General features: G+C 45.1%; 2 protein-coding genes across 2 annotated transcripts; one reads left to right on the top strand and one right to left on the bottom strand.

Annotated features, from left to right (window-relative positions):
- Positions 1-7,022: 7,022 nt before the first annotated feature.
- Positions 7,023-8,344, top strand: AOL_s00043g158 (uncharacterized protein; the record flags this gene model as incomplete). The annotated part of the gene is made up of 2 exons (XM_011120645.1): positions 7,023-7,124; positions 7,328-8,344. The coding sequence occupies 2 exons, from the start codon at positions 7,023-7,025 to the stop codon at positions 8,342-8,344; spliced, it is 1,119 nt and encodes a 372-aa protein (XP_011118947.1).
- Positions 8,345-12,170: 3,826 nt separating this feature from the next.
- On the bottom strand, positions 12,171-12,659 carry AOL_s00043g157 (uncharacterized protein; the record flags this gene model as incomplete). Its single annotated transcript, XM_011120644.1, has 1 exon — positions 12,171-12,659. One exon carries the CDS (start codon positions 12,657-12,659, stop codon positions 12,171-12,173), a length of 489 nt encoding a protein of 162 aa, XP_011118946.1.
- Between the last annotated feature and the right edge of the window lie 634 nt (positions 12,660-13,293).

Raw genomic sequence — 13,293 nt, 5'->3', positions numbered from 1 at the left:
CCTAGTCTGAAGGCAGTCTCGAGCCATTCTGGCCAGACCAGCGAGTGTTCTTGATGACCCGGGCCAGCCGACCAACACATTGAGGTGAATTCACATTTTTCTCAGGTAAAATTAACATAAAAAGTCTCCGAAGGGAAATATCATTGCAGTTGCAAATCGTCAGTTTCCGTAGGGACTTAGCAGGGACTGGTCGACCTCGAGTCCGAGTAAAGTTAAGCTTGGCGGGAACCCGGATAGCAATCGTCGGGATGGAAGAATTGCAATATTGCAATGATGGTCTATCGTGGTTCTCGAAGCTATGTTGGATGAAGTGGCCATGGAAGGTCGATTCGAGAGCTATAGCTCGAACCCACAGATATCCAAATGTCGGAGTAAAAAATGGGGTCGGGGGGCTGAGATGTTGCATTTCGAGTCATCAACGCATTCCGGGGGAGCCTTGGTGTGGGGCCTGTTCGCTAAATTCCGCCTTATGCATGGCATTGATCACTGTGCCTTGAATTGACAACTTATATTAATCAGTTACAGGAATATCTTGGAAACTATAAGCTACCGAAATCATGAAACATATGTCATCTGACAAGCGAAGGTATGTCCTGTTTTATAATGGACAATCGTACCGAGCTAGCTTGGCACTTTGACGTCAATCTAGTCCTTGATCATGCAGTCGCTACTGTTTACCACTCTAGAATTGATCCAAATTTTCCTTGTTTTTTTTTTTGATTTATATTAAACAAGGCCAAGTTTTCTTTTTCGAATTATCAATCGTCGCCGTTAGCTTTCCGGTCTTATAGTATTACTTCGCACATTGCCTAGGCAGACTACCTCACAAGGGCTATGTATCCCGCACATGCAGCATTGAGAGTTCGAATCAGTGATTTGTGAAATCGACATTGTGATCAAGACCTGCATTACCCTGCATGATTTAGACCACAATTGAGGTTGGTATTGTTCTAAGTCAAATCAAGGCGATCTGAATATAGTCTACAATTTTACTATTCTTGAAGAGCTCCGATATTCAAACCCTCGGATACAGCGTACAACGCTAAGAATCACCAGACTGCGTGAGCACAATGTACATGTGCCAATGCTTCGTGCGGAAACGGGAACAGGTTTTGTGACAAGATGGAGTGCACATGTTCAATCTAGACCCAGATAAAAAATATAACTAGTATCTTACACTTGGACGAAACTGGTCCCCGTACTCTGTTTAACCAATCGTAAAGCGAATAGCCGCTGAGTTTATAGGGAGAACGGCCTGGAAGTGGTGATTGTAAGTTTCTATTGCAAGGGCTTCCGCTCCTTTTCTTTTCCTTTCTTCTTATTTTAAGAAAAAAAACGATGAGTCCCCGCTCCTGCGTTATTACTATTCTATTATCCAATGAGGAATGCCACGATCAAAGTAGGAGCCTTGGGATTTGCATGCTACTTCAAAGGCTAAACAAGCAATATTTCCAGCAGATTCCACAATAATGCAATAAGGGTACTGACATGCCCTATCGTCATATTACCAACTTACTTTAAATTTCGCACGTCATTCAGGGGACCAATTGCCATGACTCAGTTATTTGATTCATGCTCTAATTTGCTTGCAGATTTCGTAGACAGATGCCTTGGTGTAGCGTGGCATGACATTATTACCGGTATTGGGTGTAGATTTGCTACTCAGACACAGGAAAAAAATGTAGAAGTCGCTAATGTGAAGGATCCGTTCAAATTGCTAAAGTCAGGTGCAACCAATTAACACCAGTATATGGATAAACTTAAATATGAGTTTCATTTTGATTCACCCTACGCCCCACATAACGGGTTTAGCTTCCGTTGCTAATAAAATGCTAGGTAGTAGCGTGCTGAGTGGCTTTTTGAATAAATGCGAATGTCAATTACAAGGGTCCGAAAGCAGTATACCGGTAGCTCAATTCAATTGGCTTAAGCACCGACGTCGATCGAGTCGACTTATTTTCAAGCCGCAACAACGGCAGTGGAGTAATCATGAGCCGCTCTGACTTCGGCACACAGTTATAGGATCACCGAATCAGTTCGAGATCCACATGAACATGAATCATATCAAAAGACAAAACGAGAGCCCCTTTCCAAGAGATACGGCCGGGAGGTGCGCCATGGATCGATTGCCTAAGAACCAGGCATGCCTGAAAACCTTGTCATGAACGGCGCGCGATTTTCTATTAGAAAGGTATTGGTAAGAATACCAAGCTGAGGGTATGCAATCATAAGTCCACCATCGGCTGCTCCAGACCCTATGATTGTTCTTGCGCAATATGAAAGTTCTCAATGGTTGCTATAATAATCAAATTGTGCCCGGTAAATATATCAATTAGTCATGACAATTTATTCATCATGACGGCGAGTCCTTACGCTGCTGCATTGTCGCCTGATCTAGTTATACAGGATCCCGACAGGATACTCTGACGACTTGTTGATCCACGACAGCGAAGCTGGTAGAATTCCCAAAAATGCATCCATTGCCCGCCAGGGCAATAAATGCCGAGGTATCACGATATTCTAAATGAGGGAGAGAGGAGAAAAAAAAGAACAGCTGGAATACAAAGAGTCCAAGAAATTAGATACTGTAATTGTAGTGATAGTTTAACAACCTAATACTAAGGTCCCCGTGTCGGAGCTATTTAGAGCGCACGCCGACGCCGAAGCTGCTAAAAAAAGCCCGGTGTGACAGGCTAACAGGGGACAATCAATATCAGGACCACGGTTCGATCAATTTCTCAGACGACAGATCGCTAAGTCGGAAAAAATATCCCCAAGTTTAAGATTCGAATCGGATAGAGTAGCTGCACGTTTCTGCCGGCATGCCCCACTGAATTTCTGATCCGCTATTTTGGTACTTTGAACCTTTATTTTGGAAACAGGAAACGTTAAGCATCCCGGGGCCACCCCAGCCAACTAGCATGTTGACGCAGACCCATCTAGTGGGATGATCAGTTTCTCTAAATTCTCTGCAGCCAAATAGACCGAGGCACGAGCATCAGACGTATGTCAACCCTATTTTAATACTATTTCAGCTGCTGTATGGCAGCCCGATCTAGAAAACTCGTATGCCCCGGGTAAACTATCTGCCACGTCCGAATTTTCGGACAATTTTTTTAGGGAAATTCTTCAAATCTTGCATAGCTAATGTTAGCCCTCCATTTGAAATTGTCAGCATTTGGCAATTGTCTATAGCAAGTCTAATCGATAAGAAGGTTTTTGGGGCTGTGCTGCCTTGAAACGATCATAGGGACCAGGGAGCCACACCTCCAGCCAATACAAAAACAGGGCATGAAGCCACAAGCCACAGTTGACAGGGAAGGGGCTGTACGGCAGTCAACCGAGTGACGACTTGGCAGGTGGGACCAAGCTCACACCAAAAAGTTCCCAGATGTGGAATCAGGCGTTCCCAGAGGCTCCTCAGAGCTGCCGCACTCCACCCAAAGGATTCCCTAGTTCTGACCTCTACAGCTCCACGAGCTCTTTGCACCACATCATCAGCTAGGCATGGATATGCAACTGTCTGTAGTCCCAGGGACAAAGTTCCCCGGAACATCCGGGCATAGACATTCCCACAGGACAAGTCAGCGTTAAAGCCACAAATACCTACATACATACTCGAAGGTGTGGCTGGTGGAACGTTTCAGCACTAGCCTACCGCACCCGCCGGCCTCGAGCTCTCACTGATCGCTAAATTTCATGCTATCTCGCCTAAGAAACTTCATACTGCCTCTGCCCTTGCAGCAAGAAGCCTTCACACCTTCGCACTTGCCATTGTATATACCAGCTGGCTTGTGCTATACTTGCACGCGGAATCAATTGTTTCACTAGCGTAGAAGAGAATCGGCTAGGTCAAGGCAAGGCCGATGGCAACGTAAGTCTTCCGTGACAATTTAATCGTCAGTATACTAATCATAGTTTCGCAAATTTGGATGATACTGACGCCGAAATGCCACGAAAGGCTACGATGGTATGAAATTGACCACTTGTCAACTTGCAACTCTTCCGACAGGAAGCAACGTCTGGTATGAGTGGGTGGGAAGGGTAAAGAAGAAAAAAAAAAGAAAAAAGAAAGGATCCCACATCTCAACTGCTCAATCGCCGACGGGTCGCTCTCGTGGAGCTCGGTTAGCTCTTAGACGGCCTCTGATAAGCTAGTCGGATCTTAAGCCTCATGGCAATGAGACTGCGGCTATCGACCAGTAAAAATGCTTGAAATCAACGTTATGAAAGGATGTCCCACGAAATGGCGGGTGCCTCCGGAGCCATTGTATTGGATCCAGGAACCCGATCTAGGGCCTTCTCGCGAAAGCTGACTAGACATAGAGGAGCAAGAGCGCGAGCGGTGACTAATCTTTGCCCATTTCCAAAACGCTAACGGACCAATCCGCCGCAGATTTCCTACGAAGTTGAAAGCCAAGCATTCGGGTTGTTTGAAGGCTCACGAGCTTCATGACGGCTAATGCAGGATGTGCGAACCTACAGTTCATGAGCATCTGCAAACGGTATGGGACACTCAAGTGTTTGTCAGCATTTTCAATCTGGAGCGTCAGCACAGTTTCGGTTAGGTCTACAGAGCACAAATAATAGGACAAGGTATTCGTCAATCCATCGTCGCGCTGCCTAAAGCTCCAGGCCTGCAGGCCGCAAAATGCAGTAGCGTCTACTAGCTAGCATGCCGTTAATTGTGGAGAATTACAAGTTTCAACCTCAAAAAGTAACGTGAAAAAAAGATGTTCCCTTGGCTATCAGTCATATGTATGTATTCCTATGAGAGCGAACAAGCTTCAGCTCAGGAGAGTTTACCATAATCACAATCTAGTCACTGGATGTGCGTTCTGCATAGCCGGGAACCGACATCGATGCAAAGTCTTGCAGCGGCGCCTCAAAGAGGAGCAAGGAGGCTCAACTGTTCGTATCACAGGGAACGAAGCGAAAGCCCTGCCTGGAGGCCTGGACATGGGTCTGCCAGAACCAACGCCAAGTGGCAAGGGTTCTGCAAGTGCTGCTCCACTTCCAGCATCCCTGCGAAATCCTGCACGATCATTGGTGAACAAGCAATCGCAGAGAGCGAACGTTAAAATACACTACCCCCTCAGGACAGGGAAGAAAAGCATGATGCAACCCGCTAGCTCATGAGCAAGAGGGCTCAGGTACGGCATGACCTGGACTCTTGAACTAAACGTGGTTGCTTAGTCGGAACCACCGTTAGACAAGTTACCAGACGCCCATTCGCTCTCAAGTTGTTGATATCATGTTTCCATGATAGTATCAGGTTTCATGGGGAAATTTGAGCAAGTTGATCCACTAGCTACCGTTTGTATGAGTTCGTCATTGCGGACAGGCGTATTGGCTGCCCAATTCTTCTGCACATTGAATCCTGGGAGGATTTAGACTCACTCAGACAAGCTTCAGATACTTAAGAGACTCGATAGCCTGTGTTTGAGAAGTCGAAAAAATCATCAAGTGGACCATCAACAGTCTAGCCAGTCTAAATTCGAAACAGACAATTCCCAAGACAGAGATATCAATAAATCGGATAGATAACTTTTGAGAAATCCGAGTCGACAATTTAAAGACACCTTGCAACTATCGCAGTCCTTGCATTGCCCTAAAACGGTCGAGCGCCCGCATTTGATTGAGTCTACCGGATTCCGTACCTGAAAGAGAAGAAAGACAGTGCTGTCCTGTTTTCCATATCTTTTGATCTTCCCAATTAATTACAAAACGCCCACATCGGAGACCCTGCCCAGAGCCTAGATACTTGCTTAGTTAGACGACGAACTGTACTGCCAGGCTATAGCTAGGCTGTGCTATTTTCGCAGCAGTACCCACTACCTCTAAAATACAGTCAAAGAGCCCCACGACCAAGCCATACTATCCATACGCCCATACACCAATACGTTATACTTAGGTAATCTTTCGGGCTTACCAGTTTGTGTTTGCTCGAAATAGCTCCAGTAAATCAGATTTCCGGACTGGGATTCTCAACACTTCAAGATATCTGGAAAATGTAAATTAGGAAACCTCTATCGTCAGAAGAAAGGCAATTAGAGCGCTAATATTAGCCGATTTCAGCTAGTCACTAGACTTATTCACATTCGCAGTTCCAAATACTGTTTCTCGAAGACTGTGAATTCGAATCGAATTCGGCCCCAATACCTGAGACCAGACCAGATTGGATCGGATCAGACAACAACACCAACCATCCATACTAAAATCAACACATTTGTTTTTCCCGCCTGCCCTGCACTGACTGGTTCTTGGACTGTCGCTTCTTCGCTCTTGCCTACCATACAGCTCATCAATTGATTGGTACATCACATACATACGGAGAGAACTAGAGCCGGATAATATATCTACCATCTTAAGACCGTTATCTTCCTTTAAAGATATATCTTTAGCGTTCTTAAAAATAAGTACGAATTTGTCGGAGTTACTTAGCTTTGCCGGCATTAAGTATACCGTTTATATCCAATTTCCAACAATATCTGGGGTTAGCAGGTAAGACTTTTCCGATCCGTTCAATCCATGCATGTTCTCCGGCCGTTCGTTCGAAAAGCTAGTGCAGCTCGGGCCCCAAGTCCCTGTTCCACTCTAGCTCTCTCTAGCTTGCATATGCAAGCCTGCTCTTGCGGAAAAATTTATATAACCATGCCGAGTGCAGAGCGATCCCAGATCTTGAGAGTTCAACATCATCAAAATCTTGTATTTCCTATAAACTCCCTTAATTTTCGTCCAGGGCGATATATATTCTTATCCAAGACCCCAGGAATAAGTAATCTAATCTTCGGATTGTTAACGGTGTTCTATCTAGAACAGACCTCGACGTACAGCCGCAATCCTGACTTCTATCATATCATCTTTCTACTCCCACACATCCTCTATACACTTTACAGGGCGAACAAAGCCGCTCTGACACCGGCAGAACACCTGCATATACCTTCTACAACCGGGGTGACATTCCTGCAATTATATAGAGCACCAATTTTCCGCCGTCGCATATTCTTCAATATCCTACAATGTCTCAAAGATCTTCAGTCGATTATTCGAGCGCCAGTATGCCGAAAGCCAGCAAATTAGAATACTTTAAATGCACACAATGTCGTAAAGACAGACAAAAGGTTAGTACTATAGCAAATCATATCATTTATCTTAATCACAACATACCCACCAAGGAGAGTTTGAAATACAACTTATCCTCGGTTTTTGTCCTCACAAAAGAGGGGTTTTCGACGGTGTTAGGGCCTTCCCCTTTTTTGCCAACCTGTCTACACCAAGCCAAGACAAAAGAAAATATATACTAACAGAGCTTTGTTTCCAACAGTGTGTCCCGCGTGAACGCCCATGGCCAGGAGTCAAATGCGATAGATGCATCAAATACGGCTATGCATGCTCTGCAAATGTTTCGAAATCTGGAGAAGAGCCACCGGTCTATCGTACTCGAGGAATGCCACACTCTCAGTCAACTTCTACCTCGAGGGCAATGGTACCTCCGGAAATGTACTCTACAGGAACAATGGTCCCAACTTTACCAAGTACCACTCTTGGAGATTACCTAGCTGATCCGGCCTTATATGCTGCGACACTTAGTATGTCGACATCTCACATCACCTCGACTCACCGGTCACCTCCTGCGCTTTCGCGATCCCACTCAAGCTATGACTTCGTCCAACCAAATATGCTACAGGCTCCGATAGTTGCCTTTGACTGGCTTCTTACTTTAAACTTTACAAACTACGTTTACGGGTACAATTACCTCGCTGTTGAAGATAATAACGCAATCCGAAGGCTATACAGATCCTTAGAGAAGCGTAAAAACAGTATGGCTCGCCACAGCATGTACGAAATGACCGGGCAAGTGGACAACTTCTACCAAGAGGTCGCAGGATCTGGACGTCGCTCGTCGTCTCACTGGGAATACCAACAAAGCCCACCTGGAGCGATGCCAACAAATCCGATCGCTCACGAGGATAAGAGAGGAGCACGGTGGCAGTCTTTAGTTGATACCTTATCCCCAGAGATCTTATTGATCGACCCATACGCCTCAAACACCTTTTTAAGTACATTAGAGCACGGAACAGACGATGATTTCGAATTAGCCAAGGCATCCGTATGCAGTGCAGGGAGTCGCACTTGGGAAATATGTTTGAAACTAACCGGAGTTCACAAAATGATCGAGGACCTTGAAGAAGGGAAAACAAATCTCGCACCCGAAGTTCGCAAATGGATCGCAGGTGAAATCCAACGAAGAGTTCACGACGCAATCCCATCTGTGTATGCCGGCTCTTCCCGAGGAAGTGTTCACAGTTTGCACAGCGAAATAGGAGTCGACATCGAATAAAAATCTCGACATAGCGATCCCTTCGCCCCGTCGCCAACCAACACAGCATTTTCAGCATTTTTTTTTTAGATAATTAGTTGACGCTTACTTAAGATCCCTTTATTGCATTTCCTCTTTTGTCATTTCTAGTTTTTCTCTGCGCTTTTCGCTTCCTGATTGTTTTTCATGTCGCCTTCCCGCTCGTTTGAAACGTTCCCGTTCTTCGCTGTACATGTCAGCAGCCACAACAATGTATCCACTATCTTTGTAATCCTTTTCGCTCAATTTTTTTCTAAGCCCTGCTACCCAATTTTTTTCTAGGTTTCTTTTCTAAACTTCCTACTGGTAGGACTTAAACTTCATCATTTCATCGCCACTCTGGGCGCGTCATTCGGGAAAATGGACAGAAACTGATGTGTTCTTAAACTCCTGTATTCATTGCATCTACTTATGTCCTCAATGTAACCCTTTCTTCTCCTCTTCCTTCTATCTCTATCCCCTGCATTTAGCGCACCACACTGTAGCCCTTAAAGCGTGCACTGTCAAAACGGTTGTCCATACCTGATACCAAAGTTATGTTTGTTCGTTTTTGTTTTTAGTTTTTCCCTTTGCCCCCCTATTCGAACGAATTCGTATCACCTCTCGATTTTTGCATTGCGATGGAGTTCTTTTCATCTCTATTGTCTTCTTCTTGATTTAAACCGTTAATGAGCAAGGCATTCATTATACACAGGCGCCAACATATGCTTTTCTCCTTGTTCATTTTGCTTGGCATATAACTAGCTGTTACACTAGAAATTCATTTTCCATCCCTCATCAAGAACAAAACTCGTGCCAGTTCTAAAAACAGAAGTCGAAATTCGTCTCAAGGATTGATAATGATTCATTCATCGACGTGCTGATCATGACATGGACGGAACACGACGTTGAACCTCGCGCCTCGCAGGAGACATCTCCAACAGTTAAATGTGTTGTATTTGAAGTCAATTCTAACCAATCACTGTTTCAAATTTCCTCCTCTTAGCTCTTCAAAGTCCCTTATTATGAGCGCAAAGAAAAATGAGTAATCGGATCGTTCAGCTCCGGGAGGACCAGCGCGAGTCGGATCCTCCGTTAGAGGTGCATCCAAGGCCAAGGGTCTAGTTGGTAGGATCGCAAAATCGAAAGGCCTGGTTCTCGGTTCATCAGACGTGCGTAACCGAGGACCCGGCAGGGCGTTCGTTGGTTGTGGCGGAAGAATACTAGGTAATTAAAAAAGAATTAATACTCATATGCTGAAGGTAAGGGCATCTTTACTCGTATTGCATTGTGTATATGTGTCCCAGAGAGTGAAGTGTCAAGAGAGACCATGGTTGTTGATTGGGCTATGGCATCATCATGCGCCCCGACATCTGATATGTTTGCATGCATAAACAGGTATCCTGCAGCCAGAGCATGGGAGAGATTACTCATCGGTGGGTATTGATGGTTTTAGAGAATCTTTAGGCGAGGGAAGCTGGCCCTTGTCCAGCTGAATTAATTCTATCCAGACTCTTGGTAGAAAAAAGAATATGTAAGATTGAGCTAGACTGCAGCTGCTGGAATCTTAATTAATGAGAATCGAATGTATTTGAATGATTCAGATCTGAACTAATAGAAGAACGGGTTCCGTTTGAAAGTTTTCCGACGGGTTAAGATTGTTCCCAAACGTGATAACTATCAATAGCTAGCTTCAGTACCCAGGCCAAGATTGAATCAGTCACTAATCCGCAAACCGTCGTATAGGCCATCGGCGGCGCCGTAGTAAAATGTTCCGACCGGGTGGTTCCGACCCAATCAGGCCCAAGGGTTGTGTAACCTTATTTTAGGGCAAGGAATTTAACTGCCGGCGTCCTCGTATTTTCAAACACCAGAACTTGGCCTTGGATCGCAGATTGCGACTGCCCCAGACCTGGGTCGGCAACAGCGGGAGCAAGCGACTTCGTGTTATCCATTGCCCTTGCTTCAGGCCCGTTTAATATATTTCGATCTCGCGGGATAGATTTTAACTAGATGCGTATTTTTGCATGGCTGGATCAACTCGAGTACTCGGGCTCGAGCAGCTGGGTAGGGTAATTAAAGGCGGCTGGTGTGTTGTAGTCTGATTGATTTCTGTGTTGTCGACTGTCGCACCGAACTTGTGTAACTGGAGACCGAGTCAATTGCAATATTCACAAACGCGAACGTCGCTCAATCTTGTTCAAATTTTCTTTGAAGGATAAAATAATAATGTCTTCAAAGGGCATAAATGTATCTCTTACCTTTATAGGCTTCATAAGCTCGTCGTGCTTGAAAGAGACCTGGAGGCAAATTTGACGCATTTGCACAATTGCAAAGCTGCAACTTAGGATTCTATCTTCCCAACCTCGAAGCCGGCATTCGAACGATCAGAGGTATTCAAGCCCGCATGAAATGGTCCTTTAGAATAGGTACAGAGATGATCGGATTTGTGAGTCTATATGAATTTCGTTACATATCGATCGTATACCGTCCACTTTCGTTGTCTATCGGCTTCGACGCTGCTTCCAAGCTGTAGCTGCCATCCACGATTCCTAACGCGCTGGTAGAGTATTAGCTCGATAGATCTAACTATTCTTTGCAACTAGGAGCATTATACCAAGCAAAACATGAGTCTCCGAATGAAAAGGCTACTATCGCCAAATAGCGGGGTCCTGAATCCATTCTGGAGAGAAAGGGTTGGCTGATTCAAGTTAACAGAAGTTTCGGATACAGACAAGCAGACTTTGCCATCGGTATCCGATCAAAAATCCGGCTTCCCCTTTTCCCCAACCATTCCGCTGACTCATCCACCGCATTTCACGTGTTCGATATGGGCATCTGCGAACGCCACAAAGGAAACTCGAGTGGTGGTGGTTCGCAGATAGCGAACGTAGACGACCCGCGTAAAGTTGGCCAAGGGCGTATATCATTGGGCCACGCAGTCAAGACGCCATTGTATCGAACAGCTAAAGGATATCATTACCGAGTTCGTCGATGCTAAACCTGCCTAGGCAGGCTGTTAATGCAGCCTTTGGATAATTCGGAATGCATGAAGCAGACCCGCTGTCGTGGTGCTGAAATTCACACCCGGACGGATACCTACAGATTCACAAATGTACATGCGCATGTTATCGATTGTCAGCATTGACTTGAGAATGACAGAGGCGTTAGTAATCTTCGCAATGTTCATAACCAAGGCATGCAGGTGTCAATGGACACCGACAGATGTTAAGGCTGCTCGAAAGATATGATAATATTGTTCCCAATGGGTCGCATGCATATGGAGAAGTCCGAAGGCACCTATTAGTTCGGCTCTGATATATGTCAAATACAAGGAGGTATAAAACAAGCTCATGTATGAGGCTGGGGAATCTCAAAATTGCGACCTCCGCCACCAATACCCAGAATCCCTGACTCGCGAGCCTCAGGCAGCTTATCATAGCAGGTAGTAGATATTGACAGTTGTACGGGTCCTGCACCTTTCGGTTCAGTATTTTCAAGTCTTCAATGATTACTCAACTGGCTTAATTCGAGGCCGAGACTTCTTCCCAGGATATAAGAAATGGCACGGATTCAACACATTCTTACCCATGTGCGAGCGATAGCCTTCTGATATATCTCAAAATCGTAAGCTGCACGACTGAAGCTCTCCGGACGGGGTGTTCCGTATAACGTGATCAGCTTCCGTAATTAATAAAAGTGATTAGAAAGCGACGGTAGTACAAACTTTGGATAAACAGCCTAGCCGCATATTATAATATTAACGCATTAATTATATTATCAAATTCTTCGATATCGATAGCCATTCAAGCTTTGGCCCAGCCCCCAACTACCATTTCCTCCGCGATCTCTTAGTAGGGGGTCCCTTTTGGGGAGCATCGTGGGAGTTGGAATCAGGGCCCAGCTGTGGGCTGTGAGGCTGCGACTCATCTAATATGCACATTATCCGAAAGACGTTAAAGATGACAACTCCCACAAGTTTAATGCCCCTGGGGATATACCCAGCGATCCGAAGAAAGTTAGATTCAGTTGCGTTCTGAGACCCCGTTCTATCAGACACTGACTCGAGGTACTCCGGAGATTTCAATTGAGGTTCTCGCGGCTTAAGCTTACGTTTACGCGTGATGCTGGTGCCTGGAGTATGTACTGAATCCTTTGGGAGTTTAGCCTCCCGCATTGCGGCTACCTTCGCTGTAGCTACCTCTTCGAATATATTGCGACGTCGAATTCTGTAATCGAAGCTTTGACTTCGTTGGGTCAACTTCATGGATTCTCGTCTCAAGGACCGTGGTCCCGGTTGTATCTCGGTGCTTGCCATGGTCGTAGGTTATATCACTGATAGTAATTTACACAACCCCCACATGCATGAGTGAGAAGGAGCGAAGGAGTGATTTTGAACCGGGAAAAAATATATTGGTTAGTAATTTTCAGAGATTAGGAGAGCAACAAGCTAGTAGGCCACAACTAACGGAAGTGAGGATGCCTAATATCATACCATGAAATAAAACTGGGCTACATGTAGTAATAGACGTGAGCCATTGGGTTAAGCCATGTATAAGAATTATTTAGTCAGAAAGGACGAAACACGCAGACCTCAAACGCAAACGGGACAACAGTCTAGAACTAAAACCAAGATTATATAATTATCTACTATCACTTTGTGATAAACGAGTTAGAAGATATGAGGCCAGTAGGTATTCAATTCTTAAAGAGCATTTTATGTAATGTGAAGTTGTGTATCTACATCGATAGAGGATGTGGCAGGTGCACGCGGACTTTGCATGGAGTACTGCCAGTGACTCACGACAGAGAGCCAACTAGTTTAACACTGGTCTCGATCGTTCCCGGACGTCACAAAGGGAGGCAATGGTACAGCTCTAGACTAGGAAAAAAAAGCATATATAAAAAGTAGTTCACGTGAGTTTTGATAGGGAACTCTAGGGACTTAACGC

This window comes from Orbilia oligospora (genome assembly GCF_000225545.1).
Source record: "Orbilia oligospora ATCC 24927 unplaced genomic scaffold scaffold00043, whole genome shotgun sequence".
Classification (NCBI taxonomy): Eukaryota; Fungi; Ascomycota; class Orbiliomycetes; order Orbiliales; family Orbiliaceae; genus Orbilia; species Orbilia oligospora.
The sequence above is the reverse complement of the archived record's forward strand: the minus strand, read 5'-3'. Positions and strand labels throughout refer to the sequence as shown.